Source organism: Canis aureus, chromosome 8 (assembly GCF_053574225.1).
Source record: "Canis aureus isolate CA01 chromosome 8, VMU_Caureus_v.1.0, whole genome shotgun sequence".
NCBI lineage: Eukaryota > Metazoa > Chordata > Mammalia > Carnivora > Canidae > Canis > Canis aureus.
The window spans coordinates 13,731,782-13,751,436 of record NC_135618.1 but is presented as its reverse complement, the minus strand read 5'-3'; the positions used below and the strand labels follow the sequence as shown (position 1 = coordinate 13,751,436).

Here is a 19,655-nt window from a genome sequence, read left to right as displayed (position 1 = left end):
TCATGCAGACACTTATTAGCCAAAGTTTTAACTTTCTTTTTTTTCTTATTCTCCCGTGGCTTCACTAATGTATTGAAAGACTTACATGAAGTGGTTTTTGGTCTTTTTATCTTTATATACTTTAGTATTACCATCAGTTTTTTATTTTTATTAAAATGTTCTGAGGATAACCTTTCATGGCATCTCTGATACCCCAAATATGATCTGGGTGGGGATTCTGGGTGACAGCAGAATTAATTTCTGTGTCCCATTTTTTTCTCCCATGTAGTGACTATTGCTCCCATCATGTAGTGGAATGTTTTGTCTTTGACTTGACGTATGAGGTAGTGTTCTGGAGGAATGGTTGAAAACTATAACAATGGTAGTAGTTAACGCTGAAGGTTTACTCTGTTCTAGACACTGTGCCAAGAGCTTTACATGGAGTCTCATTTTGTCTTACATCAGTCTTTTGCAGTAGATGTTATTACTATTTCCACTTTACCTTTGGGAAAAGTAGGACTCACAAAGTTTAAGCAACGTGACTGAGGTTGTACATATAGCAAGTAGCAAACCAGGGATGAACCCGGAAAGCTTGACGTTGGAGGCGAGTTCTTACCTGCCATGCTATATCGCCTGTACCTGTAGAGAGGGTCTTAAAAAGACAATATATTCTAAGAAAAAACCCCAGCAAGCAGTTTTTCCACAATCCATAGCTTGTTCTTAAACTTCAATAAACTCTTTGTTTTGTTAGCATTAGTAACTCACTCTAGTAGTATTGTGTGTCCTCCCAGCAGTTGTGGACAGCTATTTCTGTAGTCAGCAGGACTCTCATCTCAGATAAACCTTGTGAATTGCAAAATCATCACCACACACAGAAGCCCACCTCTCCTAGGTTCTGTCCCTCCTGCCCTTACAGCTTTTGTCTATGTTGTTTGTTGTAAGGAGAGTGCTTTACTCTCCTTAGAATTTTTTTCCCCTGCCACTCCTAAACCTTTCTGTATGGTTTCTGAGAAGGCTAGCATATGATCCTAGCCTTCTTTATTTAACAGACAGAAGCCACATTTTATTTTACTTATTTGTTCACAAGTATTTTTGAGCATCTACTAAATGGCAGGCACTAGTGTTGGCAAGGACATGGCTCTAACAAAACGAGAAAGATCAGCTGATTCTACTCTGCGTGAAGTGGTGCAGTAAGAGATGACAGTGGCTACCTTTGACTCTAGGGTCACAGAAGGCCTTTCTGAATGTCAAGGCCAGGTGTGGGAGTATAGGGAACAGTGTTCCAGAAAGAGGGAACAGTTAATGCCAGGGGCCCTAAGCAGGCAAGCATGGCTGGAATGTAATGAGCAGGGTAAGAGTTGCATGAAACGGAATCAGAGCAGCGGCAGGGGCCACATGTCATAGAGCTTTGTGAACTTGGCCAGGGTGCTGGTTTGTAAGTCCAGGCCTTATTTCCATATATGTAAACAAGACACAAAAAAAGTAAGGCATTTTTACCTTTTTTTTTTTTTATTTTTTAAATCACTATACGTGCAGGAATTGGTTGTAAAGACTTTGATTGTAGCAGAACCTCATGTCCTGCATGCCTATCGAATGTGCAGACCTGGCCAACCTCCAGGAAGTGAAAGTGTCTGTTTCGAAGTCCTGGGATTTGATATTTTGTTGGACAGAAAACTAAAGCCATGGCTTCTGGAGGTAAGGCATTTCTTTAAGAAAGAGAAGTTACTACTGTTCTTGTGCATGAACGCAAATGTTTTTTCAATGTGTACTTGGCATAGTTGACTCATGAACTGAACAGAAAGAGGCCTGAATGGAGCATGTGGGAGGAAGAAAACAAAAATTCAAAGAATAGAACATTTCCAGGAATTGACGGATATGTGTTTGATATTACTTTTCCCAAACTAAGATCGATTGAATTTCTAAGCCAGGACTTTGAATATATGTGTGAATCTGCTTTTACTGATTTGTTATCTACTTTCTCCACTATTTTCCCAGCCTCACGGCCTCTACCACTTCATGACTTCTGGATGTTGTCTTTCCTCTGTGTGGGTGCCTGGGCTTCAGGACCACAGCCTCCTTGTCTTCATTGGGTTCCCCATTCAAACTCTCCAAGAAGAGAGAGGCTCCGATTGGTTCATTAATCAGTATTCAGTACCTCATACCCCAGCTGGCATGGATTCTCCTTAAGGCCATATAATATGCCTGGGGCTCCTCTCATGTCCAGACTGTTAACTGTGTGCTTTTGGGTTTGCTGCCAGCTTCTGGTATGGTCAGAGTCATCATTATTTTTCTCTCATTATCATTTACTATTAGGGAAATAAAGAAATGATATAAGGAAAAAATAAAAATAGTCTCTGTTCAAGATTTTTGTACCTTCCCTTCCAGTCATATTTATGTTACATCCAGAAGAAAACTTAGAAGTCTTGTGATCCAGTACTATCCCATTCAGTAGTTCCCTCTCCGACCCCTGATCTGGAGTCATGGAGTGCATTGGCACAGAACACTGTGTTTAGGAAACTTTATCAGCAAAATATCACATACCCAAACACTCGTGTTTACTAGATTAGTTACATTATGGAACATATTACTATAGAGGGTCCAATCAACAAGTACCTTTCATTTTAAGCTGATTATTTTTCTGTTAATGATTTTGAAGTTGGAAGTTCCATCTGTAACTTGAAAAAGCAAATTGAATAAGTGATAGATAATCAAGACACTCAAAATATATTTTTAGGAAAGAACACTTTCCCAATTTGAGGGCTCATGGTTTTGTGTGTGTGTGTGTGTGTGTGTGTGTGTGTGTGTATGTGTGTATATGTTCAATTTCCTATGTGCCAGGAAAGTATATTCTATTTCCAGTCAAATACAGACATCAGATGTTCAAAGTTTGCTCTTGCGTGGGTCCTAGAAATAAGATAAATGTAAGGAATTTTGCTTATAATTTTGCTTCCTTCATTACTTAGATATGAAAGCATTTGACTCTGTACCTTACTAAGGCGTGACATTTTCTTCCTTAGGTTTCCTTCTTTGTCTGCAATTACCCCTTCCTGTTTTTTAACTTTATTTTTTTTTTCCTGCTCCTGCTACTTGCCTTTTATCTTTGATGGGGTGGGGAAGAAGTGAAGGCACATGCATGAAGTGGAATTGAAACTATAGCAGGGAATAATGACTATGGATAACTAGTGTTTAAAGCATTTATCTAACTGGAGCTTTGTATGAGCTTGGTAAATCGGAATTGACTGAGTGGTTGGATTCTGTATTTTTTTTAAAGGCTCAAAACATTGTTTGCATTAATATTTCTTCATACTCTACTCTCCTCTTCATCATCATGTCCAGATCAGTAACCATTTAAAAACCCGACAATAATCAAAAGCTAGACAGCACTGTTTGCATTAACATATTTTCATTTTTGATTCATTACTTCATCATTTTTCCAGATCAGTCAGAACCATTACAAAAACTTTACAGTAAGCAATAACTATGGATAATGAACATTTGTTATATTAAAACAATTAAAAGAATCTTATTTAGATCTTGCTTCTTTGTGTTTTCTCCCAGCTGCAATTGTAGTGGTTCTAACATATGTTGTTAAAAACCTTTTGGCACCATCAAGTGGAATAAGATAGAAGGTGCATCTGAGAATATGATAACTTTTAGTTAACTGGAATAATTGCAGGTAATGATTCATAGTAGCAAAATTGCAGAAATTTTCAAGCACAGAAACATTTTTTTGGGGAAAAATATGGAAATTGGGTAGGGTATGAATATACTGCTAATACTTTAATTACACTTGGATTAATTTCAATAAGTCATTGTGTCGGGGGTGGAGATACAAAAAGACAGAATATTTATCCTGGCCGATTGGGGACTCAGATATGTCTCATGGTAATAGTTACAAGGATAAGTAGGGAACAAATAGGGTGATTAATCTCCCTGTGTACAGGTGTGTATTTCACAATTTAAAATCTTTGCAGAGGAGGGAACGCCTGAGCAGAGTGTTTAAGGCTATAGAAGGTGTGGTGGGGACTGGAGGTTGGGAGAGATGGGGTTGGGGTGGGAAGAAATTACGCAGAGAGAACAGCACTAATTAGGGAGCATAGAATCTATTATGGATACTTTGATATGTGCATGAAATGATTGCCCTTGTTTTGATAGTAAAACTATGATTTGGTTGGTCAATAAATAGTATTTATTAATTTAATTTGCTTTCTAATAGTTTGCAATTTTTGCATGCATTTACAAGCTACTGAACTTTAAGACTCTAACATCTACTGAACTTTGTTCGTTCTAGAATTGGGGTAGGAAATGAGAACCAAAGAAGCCATCCACATCACAGAGTAGAATTTTTTTTTAAAGATTAATTTTTTAAAAGATTTTATTTATTTATTCATGGGAGACAGAGAGAGAGGGGCAGAGACACTGGCAGAGGGAGAAGCAGGCTCCATGCAGGGAGGCTGACGTGGGACTTGATCCTGGGTCTCCAGGATCACAACCCGGGCCAAAGGTGGCACCAAACCTTTGGGCCACCAGGGCTGCCCTAAAGATTAATTTATTTGTGAGAGAGAGGTGTCCAATGCTGGGATCGATCTCACAACCCTGAGATCACAACCGGAGCAAAAGACAAGAGTCGAACACTTAACCAACTGGGTCACCCAGGCACCCCAAAGTAGGATTTTGACTGAATGGAACCTTGATTTTCAGAGTTTCTTCTGTCTCTAGTTTTTACTTTCTCATAAAACTTTTGAAAAATCCAAGATGTGAATTGAAAAAAGTTTCTCTACTTTTTCATGTATTAGTTTATCTTGTGTGAGTATATTTCTTCATAGACCAATTTCTTTTTTATGGTAATAGCAGGAATATTATGAGATAGATAAGAGAGAGTGTCTGAGGTTACTACTATCCTGGAGGAGGGATATGTCTGGTAGTATTCCAGATAGCAATTTTGGAATGGAGCATCTAAGGAATTCTATAAAGATAGATAACATTTCAGTGAACCGCTTAATCATTGGTTTCTAAATGCCTAGTTCATTCTATAACCTTATCCTTTGTAGCAACAGAACTATTGCTAATTGTATTACAAATTCCAGAGATTTGAATCAGTATGGACCGGTTGAAATTTTTTCATATAAAATGTGTTACTGTACCCTTTCTTCACACTTGTAAGAGGAAATCCTTAAGAGTTTTGAAGTTTCGAAGCAGATTCATAAACTACCTGCATTAAATTTTGCCTGGAATAAATGGATGTTCTTGCCATTACCTAGTTGCTCCCTTCTCCTTGAGACCACATTGCATCGGCAGAAATATGTCCATCACCACCTAAATCAGCAGTCAGCAAAGGCATAATATAGTTTGGCCTATCCCTATAAGTGGAATACCATGCATCAAGATGATGGCATGAAAGGTTTTCATAATATATTGTTAAGGAAAAAACTTGGATTATAGAATAGTATTGTTAGTATAGGTATGTATTTGGAAGGTAAAATAAATATACCAATATATATGCATAGCAAATATTTATCATTTATCAAATGGTTAGCAATACCATTTATCAAATGGATAACAATCTACGAGGTGATGGGATTACAGGGGATCTTTTTGTTGTTTGTTTAGCTTCCATGTGCATACTACTACTTGTATTTTCTATAGCTGCCAGTTGTAAACTGCATACCATCAGTTATTTTGTCTCTTGTGGAATGGAATTATATAAGACAACTCTCTTCTATGACTATAGTGACATCGTGTTTTTTTGAGATAGGCTGTGAAATTAGGTGGTGGTCATGAAGCTAAGCTGGAGTTTTGAACTCAGCAGTGTTCTAGCCAACTGAGTTAATTAGGTAGTCTTCATAAACACTTGCTATTCCAGTTACATTTTTTTTCCAGTTACATTTTCATAGCAACAAAGACAAAAACAAAACTTCCACCTCTTGAAGTGGTACTATATTGTATAATGGATTTCAGGGTATATTCAGTTACTTTACTTTTTATTTTTCATCTTAATGAAATCCTGGAAATGATGTTGGAAAGAACACTCACAAATGGCTCTCTTATTCCCATGAGTCCTTATACAGTTAGAGAGGCTCATAAGGTTAGTCTGAAGCTACCTTAAATAGTATCTTCTGAATTATATAATCAGTGGAAATGAAAATTGATGATTTAATTGTTTGATCCAGATAGGAAGAAAATAATTTATTTTTTTAGGCAGCAATAGACGAATTCATCCAGGAGATCTGAAGCAGTGAAAAGAGGGCACTGTTAGTTTCTACATGCTAAATAAATGCATAAATGATTACTTTATTGGTATCATGCATATTATTTTTGTTACATCATTATTGTTATTGTTAATACTGGTCCACTAACCTTTTTGTCAAGATAGTCACCTGTAACTTCCCTTAACTTACAACCAAGAATGCATGGAGTACTGGGCTGGAGACAGTGGCGAGTAGGGAGAGGACACAAATGCTGACCTAAGATCCTGAGCTAAGGCAGCAGGGGGAAAGGGGTGGTAACAACATTCATTTCCTTTCAACTCCTTGATTTAGGGTGGTGAGGAAGGGAGGTGTGGCAGTGGTAACTGGGCCATCTACCATGTAGAGCTTTGAGATTATTATAGTTTTCCTATTGGTTGGGGATCGTGCAGTGGTTTAACAAATATGTATTGAATATTAATTAACCTACCAAAATGTGGCTGATCTCATTGTTTTCTTTGTAAATTTCAGATTAATCGAGCTCCAAGCTTTGGAACTGATCAGAAAATAGACTATGATGTAAAAAGAGGGGTGCTGCTAAATGCACTGAAGCTACTAAACATCAGGTAAAGTATTTCTTCCATCATTTGGAAGGTTTTCCTCACTTTTGGCATAGAACAATCACTTGTATGTGGGATTGTTTTGTAATTTTTTCATGTTTTGTATTTTGAATTTCTTGATTTCATTCTTCAAACCCATTTATGTTTTCTTTTTGAATATCCTTTCCTCTCTACAGACTGCTTTTCCTTCTCTCTGTATCATGCTCTGAATCTACAGTAAATATGGTTAAATAACAGGGTTGGTATAATTATTCAATACAGAGCATAAGGTTGAATTGGAGAATACCTGAGGAAAATCTCTAGATTATCTTCTTCACCTTACAAGAAGAAGCAGAGGTCATTCAGGAAGTTAAAAACGTAACAACCCTCAAACATTTGGATTTCCTACCTTTCTGTTCAGAGATCTTCCCACTGTATCACGCAGCCTGGGTAAAGAGAAGAAAGAAACAATTGTTAAGGCAGGGTTAACCTTCCCGTTGAAAAGCATAGACAGGATTTCCTTTTTTTTTTTTTTTTTTTAAGGCTGGATAATATTCCATTGTATGTATATACCAGATTTTCTTTATTCATCTATTGATGAACATTTAGGTTGTTTCTATGTCTTGGTTATTGTGAATAATGCTGCAGTGAGCATGGGAGTGCAGAACTTTCTTCGTATCCTGATTTCAACTCCTTTGGATATATACTTGGAAGGGGGATTGCTCCACTAACAGGATTATTATTAGGCTGGTTGTAGTGTACATGATCATGGATCTCAAATATTTGAAGTGCTATTTTGTAGGAAAGCTTTTGGCTCCTTATGAAAGAAATTTGTTAGAAGTTTAATTGAACTGCCTAATGAAATAATGAGTCATCTGCCATTTTAAGTGTTCAAACAGTGTTTGGGGTGTTGGATTAAAGGACCTCTGAGGTCATTTAAACCCAGGGATTTTATGATTTCAATTGATTCTTATCGTCATTTAAAGAACTCTTAAAGAGTTGTGGGATGCTCCCAAGCAATTTATTTACTGTAAATAGTCCCAAGCATTTAGCAGATGCTTGCTTGAAGTAGCTTTATATGAGAAGCATTATTAAAAGAAAATAATAATTTTCCTTTTTGTTTGATAGATAAACTTGGTAAGAAATTTTCATATGGCCCCTTCTTTTGCTTGATCAAAGAATGCTTTGCCTAAATTTAACTGACATTTCAATTATCCTAGAAGAAATGAATAGAAGATATATAAAAAGTGGAATTTTTGTTTATTTAGCTTACATGAGTGCATCAAATATTTTAGATTATTCAAAAGTATACCTATACATATTTTTGTGTTTACAATTATTATATAAGTAGGCCTTATGTTTTTTGTTTTGTTTTTTTTTGCGTAACTTTGCCAATGATGTCTTTGCCAACCAATTCAGGACAAAATCTGTGGTGTTTTTGGCTTCTTAAAAGTGAGATAGTGAGAAATTTCTAGACTTAAAAGTAAAGGAAAGTTGGAATTCATTTTTCTTATTTTTTGTAATGTTCCACTAAGAGAATGTAGTACAATTCTTAACATTTAGAGCATGTGCTGATGAAGTTTACATTGCAGATGTGCCTTTTCACTCTACCTAGTTGGAGTGTGCCATGGGCATATATGTGTTAGATTTGTCTTTTAAATCTGCACAATTCTTAATACAATGTTTTACTTTTAGTATGGCTCCATGTATATCCCAAAATTCATTTGTAAGCATACATTTTTAATCTGAAGAAAATCCAAAAGAAGGTACACTGCTCAGAGTATTCCATCACAACCCCTGGGAGTATGGAACCTCCAGTTTACTATATGGAGACCCACATTTGATGGATGATTAGATGAATATGATGTATGGGTATATATATATATATATATATATGTGTTTACTATATATATATGTTTACTATATATATGTTCACTAAATATATATAAATATATATATTATATAAAAATATATTATAAATATATATTTATAATATAAATATATATAATATATAATATATATTTAGTAAACATATATATACTAAATATATATATATATTTTATTTAGTAAAAACATTGATTCATATCTCCACTATGTCTCCTCTTCTGCTAATTTTCCTCATAGGGAGAAGATCAGGGCTTATTTGAATTCCTGTGTTTTATTTTTCAGGACCAGTGATAAAAGGAGAAACTTGGCCAAACAAAAAGCTGAGGCTCAAAGGAGGCTTTATGGTCAAAATTCAATAAAAAGGCTCTTACCAGGTTCCTCAGACTGGGAACAGCAGAGACATCAGTTAGAGAGGCGGAAAGAAGAGTTGGTATGAAAATTTTCACAATATACCTACAATTTGAACTGCATAATTCATTGCTCAGATTTTATTTGTAAAATTTCTTCATTTCTAGAAAGAGAGACTCGCTCAAGTACGAAAGCAGATTTTAAAAGAAGAACATGAAAATCGGCATATGGGAAATTATAGGTAACTGTGCTTCCATTTTCATACAGATTGAAGAAGTGTCAAAACAACTGTTCTACATTTTTAGCCTTTTAGATTTACTTTGAGCACTGTTTCATTCCTGCTAGCCATCTTCATGGGTGGATGTATGAGATCTTTTAAATCTGATACTATCCTGTGACCTTATTTACTTGTAATGTATTATTTTGAGAAAGTCAGGTTTTAGGTCTCCTAGTTTTCTTTCTGTCCATTCAGAGTGGTTGCTCTACTTTGTTTAAACCCAGATATATCAGGAATCAGGCAAATAATGAAAATGTTTTGAGGAGGCAGATATGAGACAATACAGAGGGGTGTGGACTGTGTTGCACTGGAACCCCTCCACGGTATCCTTTGACAGGTTAAAAAAGGACACCTCCCCCCAAGTTCCTTGTATTTTTGGAAAGACTGCCCATCTTCTCAAGCTTTGGCATTAGCTTAACAGAATTGGGAGATTTGGGGGCCACAGAGCTTCTTACTCTCTTGGTGAAACATTCTTTACTGCAACAACAAGCAATTCTTTCCATCAACAGCAACAAGGAGAACACATTCTTCTCATTCTATGTCTACCCTCTTCTCTCCTTTAGAGAGGCACATTCCACCACCCTAAAAGAGAATATCAAGATTAATGCCCACATTCTTGTATACGTCAGTAAACACATGGTGATTGCACAACTTCCAGATTATTTCTCATCACCTGCTCTCTCCCATGAAGATCTGTATTTCTTCGACTGCAATTCTCCAGCCACCTCTCCACAACCAAACCCTTATACTATGCCCTCTGAAGCTTTATTGTTTAATGACCATTCTCTAGATAAACTTTAACTTTTGTAGGTAACTGGTGAAAATTTGTGAATTTTTTATAACTGAATTCTTTATTTCTAGAACCTAGAAGAGTAACTGGCAGAGAGTAGGTTGTCAAGGAGTATCTAGGTAATTGGACTTAACTCTTGCACTACAATAGCCTCTTTTAAACAAGTTGATTTGTCTGATTTATTGTAGACGAATTTATCCTCCTGAAGATAAAACTCTGCTTGAAAAGTATGAAAATTTGTTGGCTGTTGCCTTTCAGACCTTCCTTTCAGGAAGAGCAGCTTCATTCCAGCGAGAGCTGAATAATCCTTTGAAAAGAATGAAGGTAAAAGAATGAATGTTTATAAAGAGAAAAATGAATGAAGCCAAATAATATGTTTTTAAAAACAACCCACAAAAAAAAAATAAAAAATAAAAAATAAAAACAACCCACCTTAGTCCCACATATAAAAACATTTGTTTTAAGATGCACTTTCCTTTTATTTTAACAGATGGTAGTATTTCATAACCAACCAAGTGATTTCATAAATAAGATGTCTAACAGGACAAATTATACAGTAGATGTTGATATTACGTTGTCATATCAATCTATCATAATAAACATGTTTTCTTACAGAGATGTGTATATGTAACTGAATAAAAAATCCATTGAATTAACCTAATTGTTTATGATGCTCTCATTATTTGGATTGTAAGTGACATTATACAGTATTTTTTCCCTGATACACTGCATATACCTGGCATGTGAGAAGTAATTGAAACACACACACACAAACACACACACACAGAGTAATCTGTTTATCAATATCTTTTGATGCATAATAAACCATTTATTTGCTCATATTCTGTAATCTTGGCTGGGCTCAGCTGAATAGTTTTTCAGCTTGGCTTCCTTGGAGTGAATTTTATTAGTTGCATTTATGTGGAAGTTCTTTTTTTTTTTTTTTTTCCTTTATGTGGAAGTTCAACTGGGGTTGGAAATCCAGGAGAGCTTCATCACATGGCTGTAGCCTCAGTTAAGATAGCTGGAACATCTGGGGAGCTGGCTCAGTGTCTCTTTCTCTTTACATGCTTCTTAGCAAGGTAGCCAGATCTTGTAACATGATAGCTTGGAATTTCAAAAGGAAGCATTTCAAGAGGACAAGTGCTAATCAAGCCTCTGCCTGCTTGCATTGTGTTTGCTAATGTCCCATTGGACTAATAAGCGTAGGTAGACTTATTTATCAAATTACTTATATTACTTATACTTACTTTATATTACTGGACATTTCACTATAGTGATAACCTTCCATTTTCTTGGATGCCTTGTTATATTGAGTGATTCTAAAGTTATAAAGCTTATTATAGATTTTACTTTTCATGCAAATTCTGCAAAAAGATGAAAAGCCACTTTCCAGTTGGCTACACCTAAAAGACAGAAGCAGAAGGAATTATGTGTATACTTCAATGCTCTTCTCTTCCAATAGTCTTTCTTTTGACATACACCAGTGTTTCCACCATTAGAATTATATCCTGTGGCCCTGTGTTTTCTTGATCAAAAGAGTGGGAGACCTTTGTTTATTTTTCATCACCTGTTCTGTACTGTTATTTGTTATTTCTGTGGATACACATCTATTTCATCTTCTCATTACTATGCTCCCCAACCCCTCTTTTTCTGCTAGAAAACCTAGGGGTTTGGGAGCTAAATAGATCTACATTCAAATTCCAGCTCCCTTATGTGTTAATTTTATAACTTTAGAATAAACTATGTGATCAATAGCTTGCACATCACTAATATAGTAGTATTAAAACTATACTTGAAAGGTTGGTTTCTAAGATAAAATGGAGGTTAATTAAGATAGTCGATTTAAAGTACTTGTCACAAAATAGGCTTCAAATCTTAATTCTCTTCCTTGTATTCTTCAAAATCTGGTTTAAATGTCATCACTTTGCCTGTCCTATTCCTTTGGTTTGTGAGTCTCTTATACAAATATCACACTATCTTCATTATTGTTGCTTTTGCCCTTTCTAGGTCCTTTATGATTCCATATACATCTTAGAATCGACTTGATTTTATATTTTGATTAATTTTGTATTACAAAGAGGCTGCTGGGATTGTAATTGGGACCGTGAAGAATCTATAAAATAATTTCTGGGGCAGTAACAGCACTGAGTTTTCTGATCCATTAATATGGCATATCTCTCCATCTACTTGAGTCTTTAAATTACTCAACTGTTTTATAGCTTTTGATGTATAGTTTTTGCACATCTTTAATTAAATTTATTCTTAAGTATTTGATATTTTTGCTACTATTGACAATAATATAGTTTACATTTTTTCCCTTTTAAATTTGTTCTTAGGATGTAAACATCTGATTATTTTTATATATTGCCCTTGTATCTAGCAATTTTTACATATTATATTTTTACTAACTGCCATCTTAAATTAATTTCTGGTTTTTATTTGGTTATTTAGAAACTCATTGCTTAATTTCCATACATTAAAAACTTCTCTTTTTATTTTTGTTGAAAATTTCAACTTTATTTCATTGGTGTTAGAAAACATTCTGATTTCCCTACTGTAAAATGAACTGATACTTGCTTTAGCTCTATTAAGTACTTATTTTAGTGAATGCTCCAAATATACATGAAAATAATGTGTTACTACAGGTGTTGGTTATAGAGTTGAATTTGGCTATTAGTGTTGTTCAGGTATTCTGTATCCTAAGTTTTTGGCCTATTCATTCTAGCAATTACTGAGAAAGACTGTTAAAACTTCAACTGTGATTGTGGATTTAGTTCTGTCAATTTTTGTTTCATATACTTAGAAGTTATGAAGGTGTCTTTCTAATGAATTCATCCTTTTTATTTTATCATTATGAATTGTTTTTCTTTCCCTTGGGTAGTACTCTATGTCTTAATGTTTACTTTGTGTAACTAATGTGGTCACACTAGTTTCTTTCTTATGGTTACTGTTTGAATGACTATCTTTTCCATCTATTTATCAATTCATCTGTGTTCTTATATTTAAAAATATCTCTGGTAAATACCGTTTAGTTGGGTCATATTTGCTTTGAAATTTAGTCTCACCCTATCTGTTTCTTAATCCTTTCACATCCTTACTGGTTGTCTAAGTCTAATAGTTTTCTAACTAACCTTTCCTATTTATTAACATATATACTCTTTCTTGTGTTCTGCATTTTGTCATGCAGAGTCTAACAAGGATTATCTTCAGCTTGAAGAAACGTTCTTTATTACTTCATATTCCTTGTAGCATAAGTGTGGTGTTGATTAATTTTCTCTCTGTGTCTCTCTTTTATTTTGGGGGGGGTCAGAAATTATCTTTCATTTTGCCTTCTTTTTTAAGTGGTAGTTTAACTGGATATAGAATTCTTTCTTGGCAGCCTTTTCTTTCTTTCTTTCTTTTTTTTTTTTTTTTTTCTCTTTCAGGACTTTTATGGATATCACTTATTTGTCTGCTAAATCCTATTGTTTCTATTCAGAATTCAACCATCGTTATTCTTGCTTTCCTTCTAAATGTAATAGTCTTTTTCCTTGGCTGCTTTTTTTTCCCCTCCAGCATTTTGACTTTGATGTGTCTGTGTGTGGCTTTCTTTGTATTAATCCTGCTTTTAATTTTCTTAATTTCTTGAAGCTCTGGGTTAATGTATTTCATTATTTTTGAAAAATCCTCCTCCATTTTTTCTTCAGATATTTCTGCTGCATTATTTTATATTTATCTCTTTATGGTACTCTAATTACACATATATTAGAGACAGGGACAGCATCCCATGTATCTTTGATACTCTGTTCTGTTTTTCCTTGTTTTAAATCTTTCTGTGTGCTTCAGTTTGGATAATTTCCACTAACGTATCTTTGCTGTGCCCAGTCTGCCATAAGCCTCTTCAATCACTTATTAATTTTTGATTATATTTTTCAACTCAAGAATGTCCATTTGGTTTTTTAAATCTATTTTTCTGTTGAAATTCTGCATCTTCCATTCATTTTGTTCATTTTTCATCAATTTTCTTTAACATATATATAGTAGTTATTTTAAAATCCTTGATTGTTAATTTTAGCATCTGGATCATTTAAGGACCTGCTTTTTAAATTTTCTTTTTCCTTTTTATCATGGGTCACATTTTCCTGTTAGTTTGAATGTCCTACAATTTTTATTTGTTAGACAGTGTTTATAAAAAAAATCATAAAAACTGAGCTGATATTATTTTCTCCCCCCAAAAGGTATATCTTTCATCTTTCAGAGTGCTAAGGTAAGGGGCTAATCACTTTGAGCCAAAGGAAAGTTGAACAAAAGCAAAAATCAACAAGTGGAACTACATCAAACTTACAAGCTTCTGCACAGCAAAAGAAATAATCAACATGAAAAGGCAACCTGCAGAATAGAAGAAAAATTTTGCAAAGCATATATATGATAAGCAGTTACTATCCAAAATATATAAAGAACTCATGCAATCACATACCAAGAACAAAAACAACCTAACTAAAAAATGGACAGAATAGCTAAAACAGACATTTTTTTTCAAAGAAGACGTCCAAAAATCCAACAGATACATCAGAAAATGCACTATATCACTAATCGTCAGGGAAATACAAATCAAAACCACAATGAGTTATCATCTCATTCCTATTAGAGTGGCTGTCATCAAGAACACAAGAGATAACAAGTATTGGGGAGGATGTGGAGAAAAGGGAACACTAGTACAGTGTTGGTGGGAATATAATTTGGTTTAGCCAGTATAGAAAGCAGTATAGAGGTTCCTCAAAAAGCTAATAATAGATCTACCATATGATCCAGCAATTCTACTTATGGGTATATACCCAAAGGAAATGAAAACAGGATATCCAACTGATAAATTCACTCCCGTGTTTATTGCAGTGTTATTCACAGTAGTCAAAATTTGGAAACAATGTAAATGCCTGTCAGTGGATGAATGGATAAAGGTGATGTGGTATATATGTACAGTGGAATATTCTCAGTCATGAGGAAGAAGGAAGTCCTAAATTGTGACAACATTGATGGACATTGAGAACATTATGCTAATTGACATAAGTCAGACAGAAAAAGACAAATACTATAGGATATCACCAATATGTGGAATCCAAAAAAGCCAAACTCATAAAAACAGTAAAATGGTATCTACAAGGGTTGGAGACTGGAGGAATGCTAGAGAGATTGTTTAAGGATACAATCTTGCAACTAGTAGTAAATAAATCCTAGAGACCTAATGCACGGTATAATGAATATAGACAATACTGTATTCTAATAATCAAACTTGCTAAGAAATATTAAGTAGTCCAATCAGAGAAAAGAAATGATTATTATATGATATGATGGAGAAGCTATTACCACAATGGCAATCATATTAAATATATAAATGTGTCTTTACACACTGTTATATGTCAAATTTATTTCTATTAGTAAAAAAAGAAAGAAAAATTGAACTTGGTTCAGTCTGGGTTGTAGTATTTTTAGTTTACCATCTTGTTTCAAGTGCCTTAAGGATGAAATTTATCAGTGTTTGTTACAGAGCTCATTTTCTATTGGTATCTAAAAACTGTAAGATATTACTGGGTTTCACATGCCTGTATCCTCCTACTCCACTACATACGCAGTAAAATTGCTGTCAGAGAGACCCAGCAGGTGAAGAGAACCAGCTCTGTGGATTTCTTTAGATGTTGCACTGGGACACATGATCGTTGAAAACTCTATTGTATTCTCTTTATTCCAGCAGCATCTCCTTGCTTATTATAGACATGGTCTCTACCCATCTGTGTGCAGACTGGACAAATGATCCCAAAGTAGAAAGTGGCTTCTTATCTTTGCTTACCTAGAACTTTTCCCCCTTTGATATACAGTTTCTTTTAAACTATTTTTTATCCACAACTTTCTGATGTCTTAAAAAATATGATTGTTAAAAAAATATGATTGTTTAGTTTATCTTTTTCTAGCTGCTATAATGAAAGTGTTATCTATTATGACCTTCTTTCTCCTAAACAGAAACAGAACTCTGAGTTTCTTTTGAACTATCTTGGTTTGCTGTCACTGGAATTCATTGTAGGATTATTATTTAATCAAAACATTATAGCAAAGGGCTTCTGGGTAGCTCAGTTAGTTAAGTGGCTGCCTTCAGTTCAGGTCAAGATCCAAGAGTCCTGGGATCCAGCCCCTCATGGGGTTCCCTGCTCATCAGGGAGTCAGCTTCTCCCTCTGCCCCTCCCCTCACTCATGGTCCTTTTCTCTCTCTCTCTCAAATAAATAAATAAAATATTTTAAAAAATCATAGAAAAAGTATTTTGGTATTCTAATAGCTAAGCTTTATTGAATTGGGATGAAGAGTAACTTCTTTTACAAATTTCCATTGCACAGTGAGATTTCTAGTTTCTTCAAAAACCTTTTTTTAAAAAAAGACATTGAAATATGTCTTAAATATATAAATGAAGATGTAATATTTTAAAGGTTGAATAAATAGCTCAAGGAAGTTATTGATTATACCTCTTTCAGCATAGGTATTATACTCATATTGCTCTGGTTGGGTCAACATTTACTTGAGTATATATGTTTTTGTAACTTTTCCCCTTAACTTCACAATGACTTTAGAAGAACATAAGAAGGCATTATGCCCATAGAATGAAAATCTTTCACAAAGTTCTAAAGATACTCTTGCACAATAGTTAAAATTTTGAAAGTCTAATTAAATTGTGCCCATTTACCAAATACTAATATTAGATCGTTCTAAATGAAACTATTAGGCCAATCATCAATTTTCTTCTGAAGTTGTAATATTATATACACTAATAATATAGAAATCACTGGTGAAATTGTGCTCTGGAAAACTAGAGTGAACTTTTAGAAATTTAAAAATGTTCAATAGACTAATTTATTGAATTGTATTATACTCAAGATTTTAATAGTACTAGAGGATACATTTGTTTATGATATTAATATATAGTAGATTTCAGCTATATATTGTTTATATTGCCAGATTTTATTGAAGGTTTCTTCAAGAGATTTTTCCATGACTCTATTTCTCATTTGATCTGAGCAATTTTAGTTGAATAGTTCTAGGACTCCTTGTTGTACACTGTTTTATGGAGATTAGTGAACCTGGAAAAATTCTAGAGCCATTAGTGATCATAATTTTAATATTTTTTAAGGAGGAAGATATTTTGGACCTTCTGGAACAATGTGAAATTGATGATGAAAAATTGATGGGCAAAACTTCCAAGCTTCGAGGACCAAAGGTGCAGTACCTCTACATTCTTAAGTATCGCAGTAGATGCTACCAAGTGCAGTAGATTTTACCTTTATAGTTCTTACTGTAAGAATGACTGATGCCACTTTCAAGGAACCATACGGACTATGTGTCCAGTGCAGATAGCGTTAGGGAGATATACTCAGGAGAAGTTTTGTTTTGTTAGTTTCCCTCAGTTTTAAATTCTTTCCCTAATGCTAGTGAAAGCCCTATGAGGTAGGGCCAAGAGGGACATAAAACTAGCACCCTTATTCCATACTCAGTATTAGATTTTTCTCAAATCTCTAGACTTAAAAATCATCAGAGGTGTGTAGCATTATAGGTAAGGCAAATCATGACCCTGAAGAGCCTCATGGGAAGTCCCACTTATTGCTGACCTAGCAGCATTAAAATTGTGTTAGTTAAAATAGGTATGGTTTCTAGGAATAAACAGAAAGCTATCATGCAAACAAAAATGGACAGGTGTTTGCCTTACCTTCATTCTCTCTTTAGTGACGATCTACATGTTCCTTTTTAGTATGTCCAAGTCTTTGCTAGTAGAGTAGGAAAGTGTTGAATTTGTAAAATCTTGGAAACTTTTTATTTAGTTGTCGTTGTTGTTTTAGTTTACATGTCAGCAATACAAAGGTATCCCTGGGGGCACCTGGATGGCTCAGTGGTTGAGCATCTGCCTTTGGCTCAGGTCATGATCCCAGGGTCCTGGGATCGAGTCCCACATCAGGGTCCCCGCGGGAAACATGCTTCTCCCTCTGCCTGTGTCTCTGCCTCTTTCTGTCTCTCATGAATAAATAAGTAAATCTTAAAAAAAACCAAAAACCAAAAACCAAAGCAATCTCTGTATCCTTATATACATCATCCTTCTCTGTTATGCTTTCTTTTTCCATGTGTCTGTAATTCTTTCCTATTTAAAAAAAAATCCCTTTGTTTCTTTATTGATTATAGACCTTCTAATCTGGCTGAATCATTGCTGCCTTCATGAAATCTTTCCTCACACCCCAGTTGTTTTTTTTTTTTTAAGATTTTATTTATTTATTAATGAGAGACAGAGAAAAAGAGAGAGAGAGAGAGAGAGGGGCAGAGACACAGGCAGAGGGAGAAGCAGGCTCCATGCAGGGAGCCTGACCCAGCACTCGATCCCAGGTCTCTAGGATCAGGCCCTGGGCTGAAGGCGGCGCTAAACCACTGAGCCACCTGGGTAGCCCCACACCCTAGTTTGACTTAGATCTTCCTTCTTCTGCTGTGCTACAAATAACACTTTTAGAGCAGTCATGACAATTGTGTGCATGTTTGCTTCGTGACAATTGTGTGCATGTTTGCTTTAGTATGAACTTGTAAGTACTTTGAGGGTGAGCCCATTGTCATCTCTAGCACCTGGCACAGTGTTTGACACCTAGAAGGTTATCAAAGCCTGTTAGTTAAATTTGTTGAATGTGTCTACAAGGATCTCATTGGCCAGTGGAAGAACAGATAGGTGAGGCAAAGTCCAGGGTACATAGTGGCAAGTGCTGTAATAAAGGGAGTGGAAAGTGCTACAACAACATAGAGAAGAAAGAGAATGCTAGACTATAGATGGCTTCATAAAGGAAGTGACATTGGAATTGGGTCTTGAAAAATGAGTAGTGTTCTAAACATTTAGAAGCAGGGGAAGGATATCAGGGTAGAGCGAATATTTAAGGCAAGGACATGGAGGTGTGATATTACATAGAGTATTGGAGAAACAAGAAAGAATTTGGTGTCACTCAAATGTAAGATTCCTGGGTAGTGAAATAGCACAAGATGAACTTCGTGAAAGACATGTATCTGGTAGAGATCAGAGACCTTGGAGGTCAGGCACTGTTCTTCTGAAATATGGGCTTGATACTGAAGAATTGTTCATGATGCTGTTGATAATGCCTCTAATATATTTTAGAGTATCTGTAAAAGTGAATAGTTTCTAAGCTTTATGTATTAATTATTGCGATTCAGCAAACGAGTTGAGAGACAACTTGGGGGCACAATATTTATGGCAGAATGGCAAATGAAAAGGCCCTGAGACAGTTGTCTATCATACTTTTCTTTGCTTCATCAAATAAGGCTTATCATCCAAATAAAAATATAAGCTCCTGGAAGGCAGAGTTCACATTGTATATTTTTTTCAACTCCTCTTATTCTAGGCAAGTAGTAGAAATTAACTGTATTTGTTGAAATGCGATGAATTGGGTAGTTTCTGTAGATATTTATGCCAGTAATATTTAAAAGTGGTTGAAAGCTGCATAATTAGTCAGAAGTGAAAGCATTTTTATAACTTTTAATGTGATACACATTGAGGGCTTGGGGTGAGCCAAACTTCAAAGCAGGC

At 35.0% G+C, this 19,655-nt stretch overlaps 1 protein-coding gene across 7 annotated transcripts in view; it reads left to right on the top strand.

The window, feature by feature from the left end:
* Positions 1–19,655, top strand: part of TTLL7 (tubulin tyrosine ligase like 7) — a 153,951-nt gene that overhangs the window by 78,287 nt on the left and 56,009 nt on the right. For 6 of the 7 annotated variants that reach the window (XR_013384209.1, XM_077905203.1, XM_077905202.1 and 3 more), the window contains 6 exons: positions 1,516–1,674; positions 6,696–6,790; positions 8,933–9,080; positions 9,166–9,239; positions 10,254–10,389; positions 17,220–17,306. Coding sequence is in view for 6 of the 7 variants with exons in the window: in XM_077905203.1 (XP_077761329.1) it covers positions 1,516–1,674; positions 6,696–6,790; positions 8,933–9,080; positions 9,166–9,239; positions 10,254–10,389; positions 17,220–17,306 (699 nt within the window). In the remaining variant the exon portion in view is untranslated. The remainder of the gene's footprint in view (positions 1–1,515; positions 1,675–6,695; positions 6,791–8,932; positions 9,081–9,165; positions 9,240–10,253; positions 10,390–17,219; positions 17,307–19,655) is intronic. The other variant, XM_077905205.1, reaches the window with a different exon arrangement.